The 27,809-nt window shown below is 39.8% G+C and overlaps 1 protein-coding gene across 4 annotated transcripts; it reads left to right on the plus strand.

Annotated features, from left to right (window-relative positions):
- Nucleotides 1-564: 564 nt before the first annotated feature.
- Nucleotides 565-15,858, plus strand: C1D (C1D nuclear receptor corepressor). Of its 4 annotated transcripts, none has more exons than XM_080389137.1 (5): nt 565-700; nt 10,468-10,614; nt 11,970-12,036; nt 12,511-12,566; nt 15,310-15,858. In XM_080389137.1, the coding sequence occupies exons 2-5, from the start codon at nt 10,468-10,470 to the stop codon at nt 15,484-15,486; spliced, it is 447 nt and encodes a 148-aa protein (XP_080245263.1). In that variant the 5' UTR covers nt 565-700; the 3' UTR covers nt 15,487-15,858. The 4 variants fall into 4 exon arrangements, with proteins under 4 accessions (XP_080245263.1, XP_080245265.1, XP_080245264.1 ...); XM_080389139.1 differs by lacking the exon at nt 565-700 and adding an exon at nt 707-944; XM_080389138.1 differs by lacking the exon at nt 565-700 and adding an exon at nt 707-903.
- Nucleotides 15,859-27,809: the final 11,951 nt, after the last annotated feature.

Raw genomic sequence — 27,809 nt, forward strand, 5'->3', positions numbered from 1 at the left:
TTTATCAGAATGTAAATTGGTGAAACGTGGATCTTCTCTTTGGGAGCCACAGATGTGTTTGTGCAATATTCCAGTCAGCAAGCTCTCATGGTGGAGAAACGCGCTGCATTTTGAACCCAGGAACCCAGATTTATTTGTTGAAATCGTGAGGAGAAACACAGCGGAAATTACAACCAATAATGATGTCAGAAACCACCCCTCACTCGGGGATGAGGTGAAGCGGTGCAGCCTCAGTCAGAACTGACACCACCCTGCTGGGCTGCCCCCGTGCAAACACCGCATCTCCGGCATTAAGGAACCACCTCCAACACCAGTTTGTGCCTCTCTTTTTCCACGAAAAAACTGGAAGTCTCTGGGAACAGCAGGAGATTTTATCAGCTGTTTACCTCCTCCACCTAAGCGGCCTGGCTGCCGAAAAACACGTTTTCTGCCCTAAGAAGAGCGGGCCCGGTTACTTTTTGTTACGGCCGGATGGCTGTCATCCCCGCACCCGGCACGGCAGCTGCGGGGTGCGGGTCTGTGGCCGCTCCCCAGGCTGCCATCCCCGCCGGGCCGCCACCCCTCACGGCGGAGACCTGCGCAACGACGACCGCGCTCCCGCCCGACGGCCCTGCCGCTGACGTCACTGCTGCGCGCCGGAGGAAGCCCCGCCCCCTCGCCGCTCGCCCGCGCGCGGGGCCGGGCCGCCTGCCACCCTGAGGTAAGAGCGGCTCCGGGCTCCTCGCCCCGCGGCGGGCCTGCCTGCTTCTCTCCCTTCCCCGCCGCCACGGCTCGGCCTTCGGGGCGGCGGCGGGCCCGGGCGGGGAGAGGCAGGTCTGCCCGTGGGGTGGGAGTCGTTACCCGGGCCGGCAGAGCGCTTCGTGTGGCGTGAGGCGTTTTCCTGAGGCGTTTGAAAGGAGCGAAGTGCGTGGTCGGGGATCAGGGGCCTCGATGGCCGTTCGCGGGTGGGGGTGGCTCGGCCCTGGGGGTTTTCAGTGCGCGGAGGTGAGGTCGGCGAAGAAAGGTCAGGCTTTTTGAAGAAGGAAGTGTCCGAGCTGAGCTATAAGCAGCGGTCCTGTGCGGGTCTTCGGGGGGTACATCCACATCCACCCCCCGCAGGAGACGCTATGCCCGAATGCGTGTGGGGAGTCGGGTCAATGCCCCAGTCCCGTTATACCGTGGCTCTAAGGGATCCGTAATGCCTTTCGTCTTTCACAAAGTGGTGTTAGGACAGGAGATGTTGGTTATAAACGGTTGAGAAAGCCTTGCTCTGCATGAATCCTTACTTCACCTGGTACACGTGTGATCCAGGAGCCTGTGTGTGGCCTAAGAGCTAAACTAGGCTTCCAGGGGAGCTGTAAGTCAGCGTTAAACAGTGTAAATTGTTTTGTCACCATCCCAAATGTGTGGACAGCCCTACATAACCTCCCAGAACCGGGGGTCAAGTTGTGTGCGGTACTGAGTTTGTTACTGAGTGTAAACATGGTTTAAAGCATGACTTGTTTAGTTACCTATGAAAAAGAGAATATGCACTATAGGCTTTTTAGCTGGAGTCATGCCTGGAGGATGGTTTTACCTAGCAAAGCTGTGCTGTAGGCAGTAAATGGTTATGTTCCTGTTAAAAGTCAGTTAGAATTGCAACTCAGGGAGCCTTGAGGACTTGGTAACTGTTGTAAGAAGAGTGTGTTTTTTTCAAAGAGAAGATACATACAGTTTGCATGTACAGGCTATGGTTAAAATAGTTCAGCAGCACTCTCTTCCCATAATGGAAAGTGAGGTGATACTTCAATTTACAAAGCTCAAGTCCTTTGTAATAAAGTGTATCACATTGCGGTTTTCTCATGTTGCTGCTAAAGTGAAGATGTCCCCTTCCTTACACTTTGTTACAGCTTTCTGACTGCAAGCTTAAACTGCTAGCGACTTAGAAGGGACTTTGGCATGCAAATTAAACTTTAGATTATGCTAATTAGAAGGCCTCATTTTTGAGACGAAGAAGAAAGGAAAGACTTGATCCAGAGGGACCTTGAAGGTTTGAGTGGTGGGTCAGTGTGACTGTCATGAAGTTCAACAAGGCCAAGTGCAAGGTCCTGCACATGGGTCAGGGCGGTCCCAAAGCGCAAATACAGGCTGGGTGGAGAATGGATTGAGAGCAGCCCTGAGGAGAAGGACTTGGGGGTGTTGGTTGATCAGAAGCTCAACATGAGTCAGCAATGTGCACTTGCAGCCCAGAAAGCCAACCTCATCCTGGGCAGCATCACCAGCAGCGTGGCAAGGGAGGTGATCGTGCCCCTCTGCTCCACTCAGGTGGGACCCCACCTGCAGTACTGCATTCAGCTCTGGGGCCCCCAAATGAAGAAGGACACAGACCTGTTGGAGCGAGTCCAGAGGAGGCCACAAAGGTGGTCCGAGGGCTGGAGCACCTCTCCTGTGAAGACAGGCTGGTAGAGCTGGGGGTGTTCAGCCAAAAGAAGAAAAGGCTCGAGAGACCTTATAGCAGCCTCCCAGTACCTAAAGGGGGCTTATAGGAAAGCTGGAGAGGGACTTTTTCCAAGTGCAGTGATAGGACAAGGGGCAATGGCTTTAAATTGAAAGAGGATACATTTAGACTATATATAAACTATATATAAGGAAGAAATTCTTCACTGTGAGGATGGTGAGGCGCTGGCACAGGCTGCCCAGAGCAGCTGGGGATGCCCCATCCCTGGCAGTGTCCAAGGCCAGGCTGGACGGGGCTTGGAGCAACCTGGTCTAGTGGCAGGTGTCCCTGCCCATGTCGGGGGGTTGGAGCTAGATGGTCTTTAAGGTCCCTTCCAACCCAAAATTCTATGGTTCTGTGTAAAATAAATAAAAATTGAAAGGTTTCTGACACATTTCTTGTTTTAAAAAATAGAGAACATTACTTCCAATCTAAAATACTTGGATATTGCTGATCCTGTGGTTTATCCTGTGGTAGCAAGTATGACCCTTGCTAAAGAAATCAGAAAGCACTGAACACAAGGCTATACCCCACAATGTGAGAAACTTGAAAGTGATTGTTAGAATTCTTAAGCTTCCCATCAGAAATATGGTGCAGAATCTATGCAGACCTTTCTGATAAGCACATTTCTCTTTGAAGTGGCTTAAGATTTTTATAATAAATTCTTCATCTGTACGCAGTTGGTCTGCTTTTCATATGAACTGCCTGCATTTAGTAAAGATTGTTTATTTTTAATGGCAGCAGTAGAAAACTGTAGAGTGTATATGGAATGGTGAACTGTGAAAAACATAAATTTCTTTAAATAAATAAACAGTGCACTGAAATGGTGTTGGTCACCACAGCTCCAGATAGGTGTTGCAGAATCAGAGCTGGAAGAGGCAGCACAGAAAGAATAATCAAATGTGACTGAGGGATAACAATGAGAATGAAGCTTGACATTGTTAACTTTAGAGATGATGCCAAGGGGATGTGATAACAGACTATGAAAGCTTTGAGGTTGTGGACTTTATTACCTTTGTCTGAGCTCTCTGTTCACTATAACTATTTGCTTTTCTCCATTCTTCCTGCGAGCTTGCTATGAGGCATTCTGCTGGGCCTCGGGATACACACCACATTTAGTTACCTCTTCATGCAGGCAGTGTTTCCTATGCATGATGCTCTGGGTTCCCTTTTCCTGGCTTCCTCTATTCTGGTTCTTTTTTCTCCCTTCCTTGTCAGGCTGTGGTTATTGCCATGCCCTCTCTTCCTGTGCCAGGCTAGAGTATGTCTCTGTTCTCCATCCTACAATGTTTTATTTCATCAATTTCAATCCCTGTGAAAACTCCATGTCCCCAAATGAGATTTCCCTATTACTCCCTCACTTCTGTGATTTCACACATCCCTTTTCTTTGCTGATAGTAGTTGGTCTTCTTTTTGTCAAGTTATCAGCCCTTAAATTCTATTTAGGGGATGGGTAGAAAAGATTGATGCAGGAAAAAAATAGGGAAAATAAGATTGATGCTTAGAACATAATGCTCAAAACACAACAGCCCACAGTTACTGCATTATGTTCAACCAAAAATGGCTAAATATGCTTCTAACAGTTGAACAGAGTCTTGTTAGCACAGTTAAATAATGAACTGCCAAAAAGAGATTTGGGTCACTATTCTAAACAGTAGAGAAAGGTACTGCATGAAGTACAAATACAGGAAATTGAATTCTGATGAAAGCAAGTACTTTTTCATGCATTGTGGAACTAGTGGCTAAAGGAAAGAAAGGAGGTCAGCAGTTCAAAAGGATTTTTAAGCTCCTTGGCTTTAATTCTGGATGTTCATGCTCCTGATACCAGTGGAGAGTGGCAGCAAATTTTAGAAGATGTAGTAAACTCCATGGTTTAGAGTATACAGCAACTATCGACTGGAGGCAGGTTATTTCCCGTTAGCTGCAAATTTGGTAGGACAGAAGTATTCAGGACTGATTGGTTTCACAAACAAAAGCCCTCTGTGTGTAAAATGTTTTGTACAAGGAGACAGTATTTTGCTGTATGAGAAGTTCTTGCTAGGTTCAGTGTAACCAAAAGTGTATGTTTTAAAGACCAGTTTAGATGTATAAATTTAACATCACTTTAAAGCCCCAGTCATGAACTGAGCTGTGGTAGCATAGTGTGAGTGTGAGAGCTTTTATGAAAAGCTCTCACTGAGAAGTGTTCTGGACATACCTAAAGAAAGCTGGTTTCATTGTTGTATTTACTGATGGGTGTACTGACGGGTTGGAGCTGAATGAGAGCCTGGGTATATTTGATTTGTTCAGAAGAGGAAACAACTGTGTCATCAAAATTTGGAATCTAGGACAGCTGATTACAGAGAATAAAAATGTTTTATGAATCATGCAGATCAAGCTGAAGGTTTACATCGAAGTTGGTTTGTGTGGATATAGATGGGGCCGTAGTGAATATGGGTTGTTTAATCCAAGTTGAGATACCTGTTTTCTCTTGTGATACCTACCATGGGCTGAAGTGTAAGCAAGCCTTAGAAGTATTATTCCCTCCCTTTAAATTTGAATATTTTTTAAAGACAGATCAGAATAAACTTTGCAAATCCTTTGAGGCTCGAGAGACTTTATCTCAGTGGCATCAGCAAGAGCCTGATGGCTGTGAGGTGTTCTGTAGGGTTCTTCTGTGCATACTGGAATGCTGACTGGAGCCCAGCTTTGAAGGCAGGGTTAAAAATGATTGCTCGGCTGTTGCCCGTTTGTAATATAGTACCAATTGTGCATTGGGTAGCTACTGTGGGTTGAGTTGGGATATTTTTAGGGGATCAAGATAAGCCTGTTGATGCGTACTTCGTATTTCATGGTAGGCTTAATTACTTCTGCAATGGAAATCTTTCTGGCAAACAAGATTGCGAGTTGGCATTGCAAGAGTGCTCTGACTAATTGTACTGGATCTGCTCTCCAGCTGCCCCATGCTGGCTTGAAAGGCGGTAGTAGCAAAACAGATCTGTGAACACAGTGACGACTAGCAGGCAACTAATTATTTATTATGCAGCAATAATGCTGAGCAGTGTCTGTCACAGCTTAGAGCCTGTCGTACTTAAGAGCTTTGCAGACATTGAAATAAAGTGGATTTCTGTGCCCAAAAGAGGTTTGTGATCAAAGAACTTAGTTGTGATCACTTGTAGCTTTAAACTTAGGTGCTTGTTGCTCCGTTCTCCTACAGCCACAGTAGTGAACTACAGTGTTTGAGCAGAAGGGACATCACTGCTGCACTTGTGCATCAGCTACATTCACTGCAGGTTTGTGAGTCAGAACTCAATGAGAGAGAGGACAGTGTCAGTTTTTAGGAGTGACAGAGATGGTTTGTGATACTGATGCTGCTAATGCATTTGTTTTGAATTGGAGAGCTTTTTTATATGCCCTGACCAAAAGGTGTTGGGTTTGTTTTGGTTTTCTCCATATAATATGTAAATATCCATGAAAAGAAGGAAAGTCTGATCTGACTTTTGTTAGGTGAATAATCTGAAAAACTAAAAGATCTGAGCTTAGTATGAAGACAAGGTCTTCTAGTGTTTAAGAAATAGGTAAGAATTAAAATGAAGTGTGAAGTGAGTTGCAATATTAAGCAGAATGGTTGCTAAATTGCTTTTGTCTTCTCTGTGCATGTTACAGAATATTACAAATACACCATGTTTATGCTGAACTTGCAGATTTAATTCCAGTTGAAAACCATGTGCATGATGCTAACACTGAGCATTTTTTAATTCTGTCTTTTGGGGTTTTTCCAATTGCCATGTTGATATATGCATGTAGCTCCCGTTACTTTCACCATGCATCTTCAGCAAAATCTCTTGTAGAGGTACCCAGGGCCTAATTAGAGTTTGTATCTGTCAGTATGACAGATTCAGTTTTGCTGTGGAGGTGGGCAGGAAGGGAGGTTTGGTTTTGCTTTTTAAGCCAGCTGGCAATTACTTTCTAAGGCTTGTGTTAAAGCACCAGATATATTCAAAGATTATTCATAAAACCACCAGCAAATTGTCTGCAGTTTCCCTTTTTCATTTTCTCACCTTTCTATGCCAGTCATGGGTGTGCTTTTCTTGAAAGGAGTCTGCAGAGCTCTTCTTGTCATTCTCCTGGAAGATAAATGGGAAGATAGACGATTTTGCTAGTTGTATTGTGCACAATCATCTGTATTTTGTTTTTATTTAAACTTCCTTAATACTGCATTTAACTCAGTCTGATCTTAGATCAATAGCCACATTAGCACTACAGTAAACTGCTTCTGTTTGTCACCCATTTAGTCTTTATACCATCTGCAGAAGATCATGTATTTTCTCTTGCTTTCTCCTTTTCATATTTATGTCTTTTCTGTGGTTCATCATCTCTGATATTTTCTTCCCTTCCCTTTTTGCAGGTTGAGTGTATTACTTGCTGTGGTTTATACTGTGTTGTCGAAGTAGAAGTTTACACGAATGTAGTCATGTTATGTAGATGAGAATTTATTCAGAAATTTTCAGAATATTCAGAAATTTTCCACCTGTGAAAGCTCGTAAGACAATTTTTGATTGGACTTAAATGCAGCGAGTAAGTTTTCTCATGAAAATGGTTTACTTATTTAAAGTTCTTTTCTTCCTCAAATATATTTCTTTTTTATGCTGTTTTCTCAGAAACTACATGGCAGTTTTTGATGTTCAGGGTTAAAAGGGAAAGTTGTTTCTAGTAGATTGATGTTGTGAAGTCATACCACATTTTTCATTGCTATTTATTTGCTTTGTGTCCTTAATCAAAGTAGGCCTTTTCTCTCCTATTTTATGTTTATGGGTTGTGAACTTTCCTGTGCATTCTCAGAATTAAAGCTCTTATGAAGTATTATCATCATGCACACAACCACAGATTATGTGTTCTCCATTACAAGTGTTATTACTTAATAATGAAAATGCTGCCTTATCCTTATTTCCCTTAGAGTTCCCCATTATTCACATACTTACTTAGCAAATATTTTCATCATCATTTCTCTTATCTGAATATTTTTACTGTCCTTAATTTTTTTAAGCAGAATCTCTGTGCCAGATAAAATTTCATTGAAAATCAGCAAATTCAACAAGAGAAGACCTGTGCAGTAAACATTGACTCCAGGAACTGAGTTAAATTTCTGTATGTTCAAAATATATAGAGAGGAACACTTGTAAAACTTTGAGGAAAATTTTCTTTGTGTTTTAATAACTGAAGCATAACTATTGAGGGCAGTGTAGCCTTTAGGTATGTTTAGAGTCACTGATGTGGTCTTAGTTCCATCCTTGGCTTTGTCATTCTGCAGGTGCAACTGTGCAGTCTTTGTGTTGATTTTGGCAGAACAAATTTTGCAGTGTTTCCAGTGTACACTTTTTGTAATGTAGTGTAAGTTTTCTCTTGTTGATTTAATATTAGCAAAACTATTTTAGGCTGTTGACTGCTGCCTTATTATTGGCATGCGCCAACACTGTAACATATCCTGCTTAGAGATTAGTAATGCTGAAACAACAGCCTGATGAAAAGAGAGAGGTCCCTACTCAGCAGGAGTAGGAACTTACTAGTTCCTGTTGAAATGAAAAGAAAACACAAGTTCAACAGATTCTTCCCTCTCCCTGGGCGGAAGGAGTGGACTTATCAACGAAGGGTGATGTACACAGGCTGATGTACAGCCTTGTTTAACTGAGGGCTGATGCATTTCTGTCCCCCTCCCCCGGCTTTCCTTGCTAATTGATAGTGTCAAAATTCTCTTTCATGAGACAGCAATCATAGAAAAAATATCTTTTGGACTGTATCTCTTATCTTTCCTTCTATCTTCGTATTCTTTAAGTCTAGCTTGGAATGTTGGAAAGAATATCATATATGCTCTAGTGACTGTTTATCCTTGCAACTGCTGTAAAGTAGCTTAAATTAGTTTTAATTGATAACGCATTCCTGCAAAGGTTTCTGTTGCTGGTTTTTTATTCCTGCAGTTGCTGCTGCTGGATGCCCTGATAAAGGGAGAGAGAAGAGTTGGAATTTATCACTATGTTCATATCTGTCTATCAAATTAAGACCATAGTAGATTACGTATTGTGGTGATGGTAAGCTCTGTAGATGATTGTTGGACTGGATTACACCTCTCTTCCTGTATGTGTAGTAAATGTGTATTGACAGACACCTTCTAACCAAGCTTAACTGTATTTACAGCTGGGAAAATCTAGTTTCTTCTGTAGCTTTGAGTATTTTTTTATTCTGTATTATATGACTAAAAGTGAACAGCGAACATGGTTTCTGGAGTCTTTTGATCAGCCTGAGAAGGGAGTAGGGAGGGGACCTTCAACATGTCATGGTTAGCATTGTGATTCTGTACCCAGTCTGAAAAGCAGCTCTGTCCGGGATGAAAAGTCATGCAGCTGAGTAGGATTATAATTCTTAACTATGCAAACAACAGCAGTGAAACTGGACTTGTTAACTGGCCAATCATATTTCTGGAATCACACTGGTGCGGTTAAAACTGGAGTTGCAGACAAGCTTGAGTAGCTCCACACTGTTTTTCCTCCCAATCCTCCTTCTGTTTGACCTCCAGGAGACAATATAAATAAAAAGAAACGTCTCTCACATGTACCACGCTTTTGCCAGGAAAAGGGAAAGATCAAATCGTTACCTAAAACAAATGCCAGTGATGTGACAGCTGGTTGCTGTTTCCTTGCTGTTTGCAGTGGCTGTGTGGCTTGGTGTTTATGGAGAAACTGCGCTTTATCTAACGTATGTTCCCACTCTCTGTACTCAGTGGCTGGGTAGTGGGATTATCACACTGATACTAAGCAGGACGGACTGCAGTGATCCAGGTGGCCCCACTGTTCATGATGCAGCTCATCCAACGGGCAGGAAAATTATATATTTCTTTTCTTCTTTCCTTATAACATTCCAAAACTTGTTGCTCAATCAGTAGAAGTTGTAGAAAATAACGTAGCTTTAAGTAACATTAACTCCCCAAGATAATATGTGATTTTTGATTTGAGAAGAATTAAAGGTATTGATTGTAAGCCAGCAGCCAGGTGGCTCAGCAGTAGCCATGCCATGTAACCATGAATGCTGGGATCAAAAAAGGAGTGCTTTGGGATTTTTCACATAGAATTGTAAAATCTTAAATCATTTAGGCTGGAAGAGACTTTAAAGATTATTGAGTCCAACTGTTAACCTGGTGCTGCCACGTCCGCTACTAAACCATGTCCCTAAGTGTCACATCTACACTGTCTTTTAAATACCTCCAGGTATCAACTGCTTCCCCAGGCAGCCTGTTACAATGCCTGACAACCCTTTCGGTGAATAAAATTTTCCTCTTTGCTTATCTCACAGTTGCTGTACATAGCCGTGTCTGCAAGATTTCCAGAGTATTTTGAAATGGCCAAATCAGCTCTGCTTTGTTACTGGTAGAGTTGTATCACTGATTAGAATACCCCATAGAGAATTCAGAAAACTGGATACAGCGTTCACAAGAAGAATTTCTTGGACCAACTCCTAAATTTAGCATTGGAAGATGTAACTGACCCTGACATAACTGGTGCTGCATAACCGCTTTAAAACTGAAGTAATGCCTGTTCCTATGACAGGCTGAAGCCATAATCCCTTTTGGTTTGTTTTTTTTTTTTTTGTTTGGATTTTTTTTAGTGTCCTCCCTGTTGCTTGGTGTAGCTCTTTATATACAGTGATTTACAGAGCAGTTCTTTTAAACAAGCAAATAATTTCTTTCTATCACAGACTATAAAAGCTAAATACTGTTTTGGGACTCTTACAAGAATAGGTACTACAGTCGTGTCATTTGTAATGCTCCTTCATGCCATTTTGCACAGCAGTTACGAGATACCCCTGAAATTATACGACCTTTAACTATGTCACTATTGACATTACCTGCTAGAACTCTTCAGAAATAGGCATTTCTTATAATGTTTAATGAATTAATGCTAATGCTTTGTATTGTAAAATACAGTCTTTTGACTCCATAGAGACTTAATGAAAAGGATTATGAGGTTGTTTCCTCTTTCCAGATGGAAATGTCAGAAGATGATACTAATACGGAAGACTACCCCACTGAAATTCATGATTATCTTGCAGCATTTGAAAAATCTCTTGGTTCTGTAGATGAGATGCTGAAGACAATGATGTCAGTTTCCAGGAGTGAGCTTCTCCAAAAGGTAAATAATCTTCCCTTTGACAACCTTTTTGTTATTAATACAAGAACACTTGGGAACCCAAACTGAAATAAAAGGGTCTGTTAGGCTAGCAGCCACACAGAAATAAAAAATATGACGCTTCCTACCCTTGATACCTAATATTTGAAATTCTTACATTTCTAAGATATCCAGATGGTCTTACAAAGGAAACAAAGCAATATATGCTGCTCCAAGCTGAAAAGTGATGATCTTACCAGTGAGTCATTTAGGTGGAGGACATTCTGGCTTATTCCTGGCCTTCCTTAAAATGCACACTGAATGCCTTTCATAACAGAGAGGTCATTCATGTTTTTTTCCTTTTCACAACAAACTTAACGGAACATGGTATACCCAGAAGGATGTAGAGGTGGATTGACAACAGTGAGAATTGATCTGATTCTAGAAGTCTGGACTTGCAGAACCTGATGTTTGAAAAACTGAGCTGTCTCCTCTAGCTATGTTATAAGTGCAAGTCTGTACAACGTGGTTTTTTTTCGGGACATAAAGACAGAGCAAGGTACTGCCCAAAGACTTCATACAAGCCTCTCTATCTTTTAACATTTAAAGCCTAACATGTAATTTCTTTCTGTAGGGCAAGAAAAAGCTAGCACATGGGGGAACTTCTTTATCCTCTGAGGATTTCTAACACAAATAAATTATGAAGAAAACAGCCTTGACAACACTGATCTTTTGACAGTATCCATGTTAGAACTAGTGAGCTGTACAATGGTGTTATCAGAGTTTCTGGAAATCCTATAGAACTAAAATAATAAATTGACTTTGACAGTCAAGGAAAAAAAAACCCTCATTACCTTTATTCTTCCTTTGCTTTACAGCCCTAAGTATTCCAGCATGCGTTGAACACAGTCTACCATGTGTACTGTTATGTTAATGTTCATTGATTCTCTATAGCATAATATATTCACATTTGGGCTTCAGCAACCTTAAGACTTTATTTATTTATTTATTTTTATTCCATTGATAGCAACAACTATTTTGAATTACATTTCTGTGGAAAAGCAGGGACTTAGTTCTGACTATGGCAACTGTAGTCAAAGAGCTAAGTACCAAGAGATTTTTGTGTTTTCAGCCATATGGGACTGGCATTTAACATCAGACTGGGAAAACGACATGAATACTTGCAGAGGAAAGAACGGTTCTGTGATGGCATGGAAATAGGCATAGATATGGTCTCGGTGAACTGGTGGTACAGAAATGTGCTCATTTAGTGTGGGTTTGTTATGAATGCATTCTCAATTATAAAATGTGCATATTACTAAAATTGTGCATATCTTGTTTAAAAATGTGCAAAAGTGTGTGTTTTTTTTTCATTCTAGTTAGAGCCTCTTGAGCAAGCAAAGCTGGATTTGGTTTCGGTGTACACATTAAATTCAATGTTCTGGGGTAAGTATGTGGTAGGAGGAAAAAGTAGTGTTTATGATTGCCATTTGAACACCTTCTAGACAGCTGCAAACATTAAATAATCATATTTCATAGCAAATAATCAGAAACTTGTAATTACTGTGAGGACCCAAATCATTGCCATCTGTAGGGTAAATGATGTCCAAACTCCAAATCAAAAATAGGTATTTACAAAAGCTGACTTTGGACATGCATTAGGATGTTTCTTTCTGGGCTTTTTGTGGCAACCTTTTCTGCCCTTTTAAGGACAGCAGGTTTAACCATGTTAGATTTTATTTTTTTTTTTTTAGCTGCAATACTTGATGATAATAGTTTGTCAGATACTTAACAACACAGTTAACTTCAGTTCTTATTAATGGGTTTATGTGGAACGTACAGTTTTCCTGTGTGACTGATTGATTGGGTCTGTAGTTATGACAGCCTTCAGTTTCAAAAAAACATGTATTTTTCTTGTAGTATACTTGGCTACTCAGGGAATCAATCCAAAGGAACATCCCGTGAAACAAGAACTGGTAAGATTCTAAGATTCTTACACTTCACGCAGCGCAGTATCTTACTTGCCCAGGACAGTTAACTCACTTAGAGATAAAATAATGTTTCTATCTACATTTAAAATTGGTATGTTGCCATAATAATATGGATATGGTACATGGTGTTGTGTAATGTTCATATGCACTGCTGGGCTCCCTAAATTAAAAAAGTTGTATTTGTAGTTCCAAACGGTACTGTTTAAAGCAAAGAAAATTGTAGAGCCTGCTGAAATTAGAAAAGAACAAGAAGATGAATGATGTCATCTTACCTTTTCTTTTCTCCACCTTTGTTTGAGAATTGGATTCTGAACAGAGCAGCTTTTCACTTGTATCTGTTAAATGGAAAGATGTTACATATCTGATAATAATTTATAACTTCCACTATGGCATTTTTTTCTTATAAATACTTGGAATCATGTTAATCTCTGAGGCTGCCTTTTCTTACTTTTGTATGACTCTAAAAGTATAGTGTGGTTGATTTACTAGTGAAGACGGGAAAGAGCCCCCCTCCCCTTTCCAAGTCCTCCATTAATTCATTTTCTCAGCAGTAAAGAATCCAGTTCAGCAACAAAGCTAAAAGCTTTTTTGGCACCAGTTGTATGTGTATTGTCCAGTAATTCTGCATTAGTGACATATTTACAACCTATAATAAATCTTCTAGGTTTGTCTTTATATTCCATTTAGATGCATGACTACAGTATAGAAGGCTGGCTATCTTGAAAATTCTGCTGACTTAAAAAATCAAATAATTTAGCCTAAAGAAAAAATACCAATCAAAACTTATAGCTATCCACTTTAATTCCTATATAAATGAAAATATTAAGTCTGGGCAATCATAAAATACTTAGCTTATAATGTAATACTTACATAACCAGTAGAACGGAAGATAGGACTGAAAAATGTGGAAAGCTAGCCTGAATAACAAGAATACTTCTATTTTTAATTTTGTGAGCTTTTCAGTAGTCTAGACTGTATCATATTAAAAATGAATCAGTTAATATTTCATGAGCTTTCAGTCAGTTTCTTGTTCCTCCTACATTATATAGTGTCTGAATATTGTGTTAATTTAGCAATGCTAAATAATAAATTTTATCTCTTCTGCTGTGGATATTTTTTGCTGGTATTTTACTTCACAATTGTCAGTCATTTAAACTCTGAAGAATGAGGGAATCATCATAGTCTGAGTTCTTATCCAGTTCTCTTTTCCTTTTACAAATATCAAGGTGAATGAATGCACATTCCTTCCTTCCAAGAGCACTGTGATACTCTTATTCATGTTGAAAGGGAATAAAAAAAAGACTTATATCACAATTGTTTTGTTTTTAGAATTGCTCTTCTTGTGTACATACAGGGAATACACAGGGCTTCAACCTCTATTAAAACTCACATTCAAGTGATCAGAGTTCATTTCTTTTGTCACGTTGACATTTGTCAGCTCCTTTTTCCCATGCTGATATACGTAGGTTTGCCATCTGTTCTCATTAGCCATCTCAGGCACCAAAGAAATACTACAGTCTATCATGTTTTCAGACCCTGTAAAGCTCTCCTCATTAAAGCTATGTTTTTGAACAGCAAGAGCATCCAACTTTTTGTCAAATCAGTTGCTTATAATGGTCACTGAAGAACTGAAAATAAGTCCCATAGTGTAGGTCTTGTAACTTTTGTTCCAGATTCAAAGAGCTGTCAAAGGCTGTGTGATAAATTGTGGGTTACATAACATCAACATTCATTTAGTTAGCGGTATCCAGAAATGTTCTGTTAATCCACATTTATAATTCAGCTATTGAGTAGAATGCTATATATATGTGTGCATATATATATATATATATATATATATATATATGTATGTTACTGGTTTTTGTATTACAGTAACACCTAAAGGCCCTAGAGTTGAAGGCCATATTAGGCTAAATATGTAGACATGAAATCTATCAACCAAACTTCTGTGTATGTTACATCAATCCAAGCCATGCTTTGTTCAAAAAGAACCTTAGATACCAAATGACTATGGTAGGCTAAGATGGCAAGAAAGTATCCCCTTGCTTTGTGGAATGGCAGTGGAAACAGAGTTTGTTATTTATGGTCATAAAGGAACTTATGGTACAGCTGGAAATTCATCAGGCTGCCTTAAATTGATAGGCTCCCTTGACCATTTCAGGATCTTAACCATAAGACTTCTGTGTAGTTGCATGTGTAATGCTTGGTTTTGTGTAAGATGCTTTTTGGTTTTACTTGGATGTGCTGAAGGTTTTTTTGATTTGTTTGGTTGTGGGTTTTGTTGTAGACAGTAGTCAGGCAGTATAATTCATCTATAAATATGTCAAATATTTAAATATTATTTTGCCCTCTTTATGTAGGCCAAACTCTAAATTGAGTTCAGTATTTTGTTTTCTGACTTTGCTTGCAAGAACAATTCTCAGCTCACTGTAAATTAGATGCAAAGTCTTCATCTCTGTAGAACTTCATGTTCCTATGACAGTGGATGTCACACAGATATTAGTATGGTAGGTGCCTGTGATGGAAAACTTGCTAAAGGGGAAAACTCAAGTTTGCAAAGAGCCTGGTATATATATTCAAATGATGCTGGTTTTCTAGGTATTATAGTTATAGAAATGTACAGTGTGGAGAGCTTCTACTTACTGTTATTTTAGCAGCAATCTTGGGAGAATGGTGTGAAATATACTACTTATTTTTTCTCCCCACCCCCACCCCCCCTTCTTCCTAGGAGAGAATAAGAACATACATGAACAAGGTCAAAGAAATAGCAGACAAGAAAAAGGCTTCCAAACTCGATAAAGGCGCTGCTTCTAGATTTGTAAGAAACGCACTCTGGGAACCAAATGCTGAAGATGAACATACCTCCAAAACTCCTGCTAAAGGAAAAAAGAGAAAGATGGACTAACTTTTTGTTTCCCCTTATATAAATCAGAGACTCCTAGAACTTACTTCAAAATGTGTTTTGCATACTGCATGCACCTTGCAGAGGTGCTTAATCTTGATTAAGTTATACTTAAGAATTTTATAGGATTGTATTTTGTCCAGAACACTTGTCACTGAGGTGATTGAATTGTATGTGTATCTAGAAGTCCCATTTGATGCGAGAAGTAACATTTCAGTATTCAAATGATAATGACCTGACACACTCTTGCTGGTAACAGACACTAGTGATGTTTTGCTCATAATGCCTAAGAATTCCTTCTTTTTTTTACTGCTGAATGATTCTTTTTTATACGTCCTTAATCTTCTGAATATTAAAAAGTCTCAAATAATGCTATCCAGGCTGTGGTGTTTATGAAAGAGCCATGTTTACTTTCTCATTACATCATTGTGTGAAGTGCTGTATTGGTAGTTAAGGTTTATTCATTGTGTTAAACTGTTTCCTTTCCAGCTTCTGAACTTGAACATATGCCACATTCCCCTCTGTTGCCTCTGAGAAAATCAAGCTTCAAGGGCCACAAGCAAACAGCCTGAATTCCACTCTAAGCCACCGCGTCTAGTCAATGGAAAAACTAGGTAACCCCAAAGGGAAATTTGTAGGGTCCAAAAAAAGGAGCAGGCTAGGGACAGTTATTAGGAAACAGCACGTGCAGGAACTTGATTGGAATTCTGGCTGCAGTGCTTATCCCTTACTGCTGACACTGTGAGAGAAAGAATGTGCTCTGAGGTGGTAGGAGTGTGGTCATCCATTGCTATTTCTCAGATCTTCATCGGGAAGAGTAATCTCTGGTGCAATAAAAGCTATTGTTCTGTCTTGCAACCATTCTATTTGTTTTCAACACGTGAAGCTTAGTCATTTAGGAGAAGAGGTGTGTTACTTTCTTCTGAAGAACCTCACTAGTTCATTTTTCAATATGCTACAAAGCAAAACACAATTATCTGCACAAAAGCTATTTAACAATTAGCAGTAACCTAACTACTTATGAAGGAAAAATAAACAATTAAGTTCACCAAAATGCAGTTTGGGTAGCAGTCTACAAAACTGGTTGGGAAATATTGTTAATATGAAAGACTAAATAATAAGAATTAGTAAATCCAGTATCCCTATAGTACTGCAAGCTGAATGATGTGTAGTGGATGGTTACTGTCCTTCCAGAGTTGTACTGTTATCATGCCATGCAAAATATGGACTAAATTGAATTACATGCTAAAATGAAGGTTCTCTTGTCATTGACAATCTAAAAATATATATTTAAAAGTAAAAATTCAATACATTGACAAGCATGCAGCTTTTTGCTGGGGTAGAATTCAAATGACTCACTGAATGTAGCTTTTTTAGCTGGTATGGGGCTGTGTCTGGGATTTGTGCTGGAAACAGCGTTGATGACACAGGAATGTTTTCATTACTGCTGAGCTGGGCTTACACAGAGCCAAGGCCTTTGCTGCTTCTCACCCCACCCCACCAGCCAGTAGGCTGGGGGTGCACAAGAAGTTGGGAGGGGACACAGCTGGGACCGATGACCCCAACTGACCAAAGGGATATTCCATGCCGTATGATGTCATGCTCAGCATATAAAGCTGGGGGAAGAAGAAGGAAGCAGGGGACATTCTGAGTTACAGCATTCGTTTTCCCATGCCACCATTCCATGGGATGGAGCCCTGCTTTCCTAGAGATGGCTGAACACCTGCCTGGTGATGGGAGGTAGTGTGTTAATTCCTTTTTTTGCTTTGCTTGCACGTATGGCTTTTGCTTTACCTATTAAACTGCCTTTATCTCAACCCATGAGTTTTCTCACTTTTACCCTCCCAATTTTCTCCCTATCCCACTGGGGGTGGGGGGAGTGAGCAAGCAGCTGTGTGGTGCTTAGCTACCAAGACACAAGTTTATTAAACTGAAACAATTGTTGCATATCTCTAGAAACTTCTTCAGTGGCTGGTATGAATTTACACATTTTTGTTTATGATAAACTGAATCAATAGTAGTTCCTTCAATCTAACAAGAGAATTTGCTTGTATATATATTCATGTAGGTGCCTAACTTTGCTGCCTCAAATCTGCAGAACTGCTTGTGCAGTCAGAAGCCCTCAAACATTTGCCAGCTGAAAACTAGAATGAGAATGCTTTATTTCTACAGGTTAATGTCATGGTTATACCAAACAAAAGAGCTGTTGAACTTGGGAGTCTTTTGTGTGCGCGTGTGTGCAATTAAAGTTACAAATGCAAAGGACCCAGAGTATGTTCTTGGCCAAAGACAGCAATACTTGTGTAAAGCGGTTCTTCCCTTGGTGTACTCTGTAGATCTGGAGAGTTTGGAAGTATGTGTGTCCTGTCTTGTACCTCTTTCAACCTGATAGTGCAGGTGACAGCTGTAGACTGTTATAAACAGACTTCGGGACTTTGTGTGGATGCAGAGGTCTGCAAGTGCAAAGCGTGAATTTTAAAACGTTAATCTCAAAACCATCAGTTTAAAAAAAGAGAAAAGGCCAGGTGTCCTATGATCTACTTGGGAAGACAATATGATAGAAGCGATCTGAAGTGGCACAAGCCAGAGCGCTTTATTCAATACTTTGAGAGGCATTGTCTTGAGGAAATCAGTAGCTCAGCTTTTATTTACACACAGTGCTGTTAATTAAAAGGGAACCGAAGGACATTTCCATTACATGATTTTCCTCTTAAGCTTCAATTATAGTTTTTGTTTTAAATGGATCATTTCTGAAAAGGATCATAAGTCAGTGTCCAGTAAAGTACACAAGTTTCATTGGTAAATGTTTAAACAAGAATAATGCAAGGCTATTAGCTAAGACTTACTGAGGTACAAGTCCATTTGGTATAATTAATTATATACAGGTCTTTGGCATTTGCAGTAGGGCAGTTTAAATAGCTGTAACAAATGCAACTTCATAAACTTTTTTTTTTTTTAAGGCTTGTATCATTCAGTATGGCTGTTCACAGCCTGGATCTGTGGCTTTTCTACACAAAAGAAAACAACTGAACAAATACCCCAATACCCCACAAGCTAAATAGTATCACCATGTGTTTATTCACTAACAGCGTTATTAGAAAGAGGCTTGAAATACAAGATCATGAATGCTAAGTGTTCTTTATATCACTGAAGTGTTTGTGGAACATCTAGACTTGAGGACAGGTATTTAACTTTATTGAGGCCTCAAATGTGAAATTACTTGACTGAACATTGTTCATGAAAGTTCCTCCCTGGAAAAGCTATGGCTATTGGAATAAAAAATAACTTTCCTGTCTCAAAATAGGAGGCTTGCAAGAACATTTATTGCCGTGGTTGTGTACATATATCTGTATCGGCCATAGTTCATACAATGGTTCTACAGGGCCTGAATAGGAAGAAAACATCTGGGAGACTTCTAGTCCTATTGCTGTATGTGCTGAATCTGGTGCAGAAATACCAATTCTGCATTAGTTAATGCCAATGTAATGCAAAGAGTTGCTATTATAATGGTAAGTTATAGTGAATTAAAGTATTAATGAACTTAAGATATTTAAAGAGAACATTAAGGGGTGGGTGTGTGACATCTCCCTGCTTTGTCTTGATTTAGCTGTAAATGTATTATGGGTTATTAATATGTTAGCCATACCAGCTAAGAGAAGCACTGGCAAAATTGCTGTTTCTGAGAATGCTTTTAAGTATGAGAAATGAGAAAATTACATAAAACTCTAAGTTAACGGTAGAAATATACATGTAGTTGGATTAATTAGAGCTAATGGATGACGTCAAAATTAGGGTTTATGTTAATAGTGAAAATAGTCTTTATTTTATTAAAGACTGTGCTTTGATACATGTATTTAATATGTTACCTGTTCTTGGAACTTTTCTTCCTTTCTAGTCTTTGCACCAAGAAAGTGATGAGGCTGGCAAGAGCTTGTGAAGTTAGCAGCTCTGACTAGAATTTGATAGGAGTTTGCATGGGGACTTTTCCAAGCTTACAAACAAAATACTTCAGAAGAGAATGAAAACGCAAGTCAAGATCTTAAGCCCCACTAGTGTTAGTGTTAAATAACTACATTACAATAGCAAACAGCACTTGGGAGCATCCATGAAGCTCTGCTTGGCAAAAATTGGAGGTCATTGGTAGTTGGGACTTGACCCATTGACTTTAAATTTAGTGGGAGACTTTCTACTTGGTCCTTAACAGACTTTGGTCCTTGAATTAGCATAGCTTCATTGAACTGCTACAGTGGGACAGGAAAAGCAAAATATTTGGTTATCAAATCGATGTCTCAGGACTTTGTAGTAGATGTCTGGCCACTACTCTGCGTTTTTTTCAGTTGGTGAATTATCTTTTTTGTAGATGCATCTTTAAATGTCTAGTGAAAGAGTTGCTCCCCACACCTCCCACCTATGCTTCTCAAAAAAAAAAATATTGCAGGGAGAAAATCCATGTCATTAACTGTCCCAGCCATGCACAAAGATTTTTAGAATAACAAAATGGGCATCTTTGACTTGAGAAACTAGGTCTTCTCCCAGATGTCTAAAGTCTCTGCAGATGTAGATACCCTCTCTCTCTGACAGAGTTTACTGACTGCAAACACAGGAATCTTACTAGAACTTAAATTCCCACCCTTATAAATGCTAGCCATGATTTGGGAAGTCAACCCATCACTGGTGCTCATGACTACTCTGACAGTATTTTTATTGTTTGAGAACTGCATCCTCAAGAGTGAATGTTTTATTAAGTTATCCTATTTTTTCCTGGCCCTGAAAATCAATACTAGCATGAAGCTTTGTCAAAGAGTATTAATGTTGCGGTGTCATTGGAAGTCTCAAAACACAGTTATATATAAACAAAGTTATCTGGAATGGTAAACGTCAAACAAACTTAAGTCTCTTGCAATTAAGAATTTTCTTGGGTTTAAGAGGGTAGACTGGAATTCACTGGGGCTGGGACCATTACAAATGTAAAGGGAAATCCTGGTTTCCATAGTAAATGACATACTTCATGCAGGGATTGATGAAGACCTCGTTCTGCAGACCCAGAAGGATGAGACCTTGGTTACCTGGATTAAGGCTTCTATCTGTTGTTGGCCACAGGAAGGCTTTCAGGAATTGTGAACAGCAAACTCCAATCTGTAACTGGAAACACAGGTGGAAGTACATTGGTGTAAGTGGCACAGGGTTCCGTCTGGCAAGATCTCACTGAACTTTTGACTCAATTCATGCAGATTCTCTTCTACTGCAAGCAACTCCAAATCCCCCTTACACATGAAAAAAACCCTTTTCTCTGTTGAACATTGCTACAAGTTGGGATATGTGCCAAGTTATGCATAAAAAAAATATGAAACAACTTGATTGGAATGTCAGTTCTTTCTTCCATCAGACATGGCTGGCTAGTAATGTATAGCTGCTTTAGAGAGTTGGAGTGTAAGGAAACAATAGCAAACTATTTATTTTTGATGTAAATCAGAAGCTGAAAAAAATTTAGCTAAACAGTGACATGCAAATCAGAATATAATTGGAGAAATGATCATAAGGCTTTGTGGACATGTTCTGCTTCTGCAAGAGTAAGTCTGACAAGCTTAAAGCCAAAGAAACTTTCCAGCTTAGAGGGCCAAAATAATTGAAACACGTTGCATCCCAAATGTGGGCAGGTTATTCCTTTGTCATAAACTCAAATTTAAAGATGCCAAAACAGGGCATTAGTTAAAAAGACTATATATGTTTCTCAAAAGTTTACTTGCCAGTGATTAAAAGAAGCGTTAGGCTACAGCAGTTTAGGGGAAGTAATATAGAAAGTAAATAATGCAATTTGTCATTTTAGAATCACAGGTGACACATTAGGAAAAAATGCATTAAAATTCTGCACTATGACAGTGTAATTTTTATTTTTGCTAATTTGCTTTCAGTGATGCTCCTTGCAGAGAGTTCCAGAAAGTCCACATGAGCCACATGAATGCTTTCGTTTTGTAGATGACTCTTAGCACCCATAGCATTAGTGGTATTTAGGGTTTTTTTCTTCGATTTCTGCGTTCCAGTATGATGCACTTGTAATATTTTACTGATAGAACAACAGTTTGCCTTTTTGCTGACTTTTAGCCTTCCCTGAAGGAGAAGATTACACATCTATGGAATACTTAGTGCCGGTGATCTAAGAAGCAGACCTTGACCTGCTCAGTTTTCACCGGCTGCACCAAAGGGAAAAGAGCAAAAGCTTGTTTTTACTACTAAGCTGAGTGAATATGGCGTGGAAATCTTGTAATGGCAAGGTATCAATTTTGTAAAGTGATATATTTCAGAGGGGATACTAAATCTGACTCTGAATAAAAAGCTTTATAAATGGAACATTTAAGAGGCTATCTTTTACTTTTCAGTGTAGGGTTGCCGTGACATGCATCATTTCAATTTGGCAGCCCCAGCAAATGGATGGAAGCAATTCAGTATGATAATTCAGTATTGCCAAGAGGCTTCTTCTCAGTCTAGTGTGGACACATTCCATGGATGAATTTAAAGCCTATATTAAGTGAAAGGAAATGGGTCCAATTCAGCACTGTTGTTCCAGCTTTACATCAAGACAATCTTGATATCAAAGGTATTTACTGGGTATATCCAAAGAGTACATGAACAACAAAATAGGCAGAAAAGAAACAAAACTCAGCTGTGCTTGCAAATACACTCTTCTAAAAGTAGTAATTCTAGGGGCATGTTCTTAGCTGCTGTTTACTAGCAGAGTCTGCTAAAGTAAGTGAGCAGCTGCTGAGTTAAGTGGAAAAGTTGTCTGAAAAAGCAGTAGTTTCTGATACTCTCACATTTGATATGAATGTTCATTTTCATGAATATGTTATAGTCTTTGTTTCCTAGAATGTTTATTTTTTCTTGGTCCTCTCTTGAGTGTTTTTTGGCCTCACAGGAACAAATTAGTAATTGTTTAAAGCCACAAAGTTACTGTCCCTGTTATTAAAAGGTGAGAAGGAGAAATGCCAAGTAACAAACACTGTCAAGTTGATAGCGTAAACAATCTTTTTAATTTGTTGCCCTGGGCTGACAAATCTACTCCCTAACTCACACACAAGACAAAACATGTTTTCTCCTATGAAGTTTCCATGGAGAAAGAGTTTCCTCAAGGCAGTTAATCTCATGAGGTGCTGTCTGTGAACGTTCACATCACCCATCCACCTGCATGGTATATTTCTCCTGACTGGCAGTGAGTTCTTCTCTTGGTGTGTAATAGAATACAAAGCGCCTATTAGTGAAATGCTATTGTTGGAGACTGTGTATAACATCACAAGCTTAATTCTGCATTGCTTTAAGTCAGTTTAACTTCTGATTTTGTTAGGGCCACAGCTGCAAAAATCCAGCACAAAAGAACAAAGAATTTGGCTTTATGTAGGTATGAATGTCTTTATGTAACAAAAACAGCACTAAAAATCTAGCTGATTCTAAGTCACTGACTTCCAGTGAAATTTCCTTGTCTGTTAAAGCCCACTTCCTTGATGCTTTGACAGTATTTCTTAAGCTTTGTTTACCTTGCCACTGATACTTCCACACCAGCCTCAGCTTCTTACGGTAACGTTATGTACCCAGATGTTTATAATTTTGCCAGCTTTTAACTACTTGTATTGGACTTCTGAATGCTTGGTTGCTGCCATGGATGAATTCCCTGCCCGCTTCACTACCCCCTCTGCCCTAGAAATGGTGAGCAGTTATTCTTAGAGTTAAGAACATGGTTTGTAAAGTATAGGCCACATTGGCAATGTTAGCTAATGTTAAACATTCTGACCATGTTTTTCTAAAGGTTGTAACTCCCCTTCATTGAGGTACAAGTTTGAAATGCATTGTCAAGAGATTAAAAAGAAAAATTACCCCAGTGAAAATCTATCCAGATTAAGGCTCTAGAGAAACCTCAGAGAACTGCAGGGTAGATATTGACTCTGAATTTGCTTGTATTCCAGTTTTCCCATGCATGGTCATCAGCATTTCTGAGCTCCCAGCACAGTTTTGAAGCCACAAATAGCTTAAGGAGGAATATGGGCTCTGCAATTAAAGTCCAATTTATCTCATATAATGGCAGGGCTCTGTAACATACTGTATTTGCAGAATGGCAGATCTAGTACAACTTTGCAACTTTTAATAGCATTGTTTTAATGTGGCTTTATATGGATTCCAGATTTTTAAAAAGTTAATTCTTAGAAAAGGATGCTCTTGTATCTGATTAATTTACATTATGATCTCACTGGAATTTAACATCATACCAGTTGAACTAAAATGGAATTAATTCACATGTCACCTTCCTAAGAGGTAACTCCAGTGTGAGTGTACTTCTTTTCACTGTTTAAGTATGCTGAATGTATTAGAAATCTGAAACTTAAATTTTTGTCTCCACTCAAACCATAATGAAAAGAAACGTTGCACTTGTCATACTGGGTTTTTTTGGTTGATTTTTTTTTTTTTTTTGCGGGGTGTATGTTTTTAAGCTATGGAGCTGCTCCAAATCTGAGCTGATAAAATGTCCATTTAATGTATTCTTTTTAGTAGGTGTTCTTGGGATACGTAGAAAGAAGTATCCTATTTTCTGGAAGACACTCAGATCATTAAACACTAAGAATGTGACTTCATCCCTTATATACAGAATTACACAGAAGAATTTTGGTAGATAAATTGAGTCATATTTGGGCATAGGTTAACATTCCAAGATGTACCTGTACCTTGTAGTGTGACCTTTTTTCCCCTCCTTCCTGAAACCAGGACAAACTGCCCAGATGGAGTCTTGGCCCACTTAAAAAGTTTAGCAAGAACAAAATAAGGTTGGAAAACATTAATTTTTTTTTGTCTTCTGCCACCTAGGTAAGGTTGTGTGAGAAAAATTAAGGGCCAGATTTTGCCTTTGGATTTGTTTGCTTAGGTTTTCAGAAGGCAAAGAGGCCAGATTCTGACATTAACTACATTAGCTTCTGACTTGAGAGAGTTTCCTGATGCCATGGCACTTCCATTCCCATAGCAAAAAGCCAAGATATATAATTGAGCCAAGCCTTCAGTTAATGTATAGTTGGAAAGCTCATCTGTGTGCTGAAAGAATCTGAGGTTTTAAGTCATTTAAGACAAAGCCTGTATTGGGGTAGCCTGCTGGCCTCAGGAACCTCAGTGGCCATTACCTCAGCTGGCAAAGATTAGTAATGATTTACTCTATTTAAGCATTTGAGCCAAGGTCCCACCAACAGCAGGGAATAAAAAAACCATATGCAAAACCCAAAAGCTGATTGTCAGCTGGTGTTAACTAGAGTGACTTTGCTGGCAGTGTCTGTATTAACATATATGTGGCCCCCCCATGTTTTTAAGATGACTGAATATTTCTTGGACATAACTGAAGAACACATCTTAAAGCTTAGGTTCTGAAAAGCATCTGGAAAATGAAACAGCCAACGACAAGCTTAGAAATTTGCCATTTTCCCCTGCTCAGTGCATCTGATACTTCCTTATTTCAGTAAGTTAGTTTACTTGTATAAGTTTGAGAGGCAAGCATTTTTCAGTTTGATTACACAACACAGAAGGTGTGCAAATAATCATGTTTAATTATCTTTGTACTTAAAGGCCATTTAATCTCTTTTTCAGTCTTTCAGCTGCTTTTCCTATGTCTGCCTTCAACATAATTCAATTGGGTGGCTCGCCTTCTGCCTCTGAAATTAGACCAAATGAAAGAAATACTACCAGAAATTATTCAGGGCTTCTCAAAGTTTGTGCTCCTTGGGCACATCTGTGCGATATTACCTAAATGACAGTAATTGTAACAAAACCAAGATCTATTAAAACACAGAGAACATCTTATAGTAGCTTAAATTAGTTCAAATTAAAGGGGAAGGTGAACAGCATATATATCCCTTGAAACCAACATGCACCGTTTGGTTCTTTTGCAGCATCTGGACAGAAGTCTCTCCCTCAGAACTCTCCTCAGAGTCCTCCACACCCCTCCAGAGTGGGCAGCACTCCTGCCTCCAAAATATCCATAACACAATAAAGCAGATGCTTGTTCCTTTAACCACTGGATTCATCTCAGCAAGAAGCGCTCGACTTATCCAAGTAGGCATACTGTATCTTGATTTTATCCTTCACAGAATATAACCACTGATGGTATCTGCCCTGGCATGGGTTACCTTGTTTAAATACACAGGTGCATCATGCATTGTTTAAGCAAACACAGCAGCCACACTTAATGGTTCACCAAAAGACTTATTTTCCTCTCCCCTGCCCTTTCCTCTCTTTGAATGTCACAAACCTCATCCTGCAATGGGCCTGTTGCTTCAATTACCAATGCACTTCCAGGCCCAGGAGCTTAAAGGAGGCCATTTTCCTGTACCTCACAAAAATCCCATCAGAGGCTACAGCCATCACCTAACCTCTGCTCCTTCCTCCTCAACAAAGCCCTTCAGAGAGAAACGCCAACATCCCTTGCACATTCTGAAGGCAAACATGGCTCATCCTGAACTTGGTAGGTTTCATGTGTAGCCTTCCCCCCGCTCTCTGCACTCACCCAGAGAGCAAAAGCCGCAGCTCACCCTACTGCCCTGCCCAAGGTAGCTGCAGGCTCTGTGCGCCATTTTGTGGTCAGTCACCGCCCAGCCCCAGGGCTAAAATGGCGACGCCGCCTGGAACGACACACTGCTCTGAGCAGGGCTGTGAGGTGCCGTGTTTGCTTCCCAGCGTGTTTTGACCTGTTCTTCGGTCCCTCTACAGGAAGAAGTTAGAATTTACTCTTTCTTGTACATCTTACACCTATCGAGTGCACCTGTGGCACTTAATGGAGGAGCTGCAGCTCTCTAAGGAGGCAAGGTGAGGCTGTGTTACTGAGAAAATTAATTTAATGTTTGAGGAGCTCCTTCCTTTCAACGTTTGTTAGAGGTGCTGTGTGGTGACACTGTGTATTTGTAATTTCTTTACAGCTTTTTAAATTTTCCTCAGTGTATGCCATGGATGGGAGTGCTGTCGCAGGCTGCTCAGGGTGGCTTTGCTGGGGACGACCCTGTGGTTAACATGGCGGTAGCTGCCACCTCCTTCTCCCTGCAGCAGCCCCGGGGGAGGCAGAGGCTGAGGGAAAAGCTGGCAGAGAAAAGCGGGAAAGCAAAATTTAAACGAGGCCTTTGACACATGGCGTCAGCTACGGGCTTTTCCGGCGAATTTTAGCGTTACTCTTTCTTTTCCACTTGGTGGCAGCAAAGGAGCATCAAACAGGCGGGAGGCAGCGGCGAGAGGTGGTTTTTTTTTTAGACGCTTTAGCAATCTGCTCCTGAGGTTCAGGGACAAAAAAAAAAAAAAAAAAAAAAAAAAAAAAACCACAAACAAAAAACCAGAAAAAGAACCCAAGCTTTCATTATCTTTAAAAATACAGAAATGCTGCATTTCTAAGACAAGTTAAACTTCTGTGCCACCCATCAGGTAGTCATAGTTTAAAATGTTTCGTTTCTTCTTCCCTTGCTTTTTAACAAGCCTGTGTAGTAGACTGCACTGTGTCTGTGGCAGATTTTAGCAGCTTTTTATGAGCAATCAGTTACATTTCCATACCTCTGCTTAGTTTCTATCTGTTTTCTTGGAGAGGTTTTAAAAATGGTGTGTGAATATGCGTGTGTATGTATACACATAATGTAATATAATCTCTGCACGATTGGAAAGTAATAGGTTGACTTCTAAATTCGGATGAGTTTATAGACCTGTTTCTACTCTCACACCTGTTATAAAACATGTGTTATACTCATGGAAGGCTGCTAATGCTGATGGGTTTGTTTCTAATTTACAATGGTGTAAGTAAGAAGCAGATCAGGTCCTTTATTCTTCCTCTTAGGATCCTGATAGATTGCAAATATTGAGTAGGAAAGGGCAGCCTTTCTCAACTGCAGACTGGAGTACAGGACCCCAGCTGGTGCAACGTGCAATGTGCGTGGACTCTAAAGGCTTTGCCTTTCTTTGGGAATGAAGTGATGCAGATTTGCCAGGATGGCTAAGCAGGTGTTGACTTGTCTTACCTGCTTACTGCCTATCAGACCTAGCTGGCATGATGTGTCATGCTAGGTGTGTTGTTTGAAGTTGGCACATCTGTGCAGTACCCCATTCAAATTGGAGTTGCGTCCTTCCCAGTGGGAGGGAAAAGATGGTCAAGGGCTGCAGCCCTAGCCAGCAAAAGTGGATGTTCTACTAATGGAATGATGCTGGTTTTCCTCAGCAAAGGATGGTAGCCTCAAATACCTACTTTTAAAAAATAACTTTATCCAGGAATTTTTTTTGAGGTAAGGTCTAATTTTCACAGTGTTTATTCTCAGCTTAGCATCTAGTCACCA

This window comes from Falco punctatus, assembly GCF_963210335.1.
Source record: "Falco punctatus genome assembly, chromosome: 5".
Lineage (NCBI taxonomy): Eukaryota > Metazoa > Chordata > Aves > Falconiformes > Falconidae > Falco > Falco punctatus.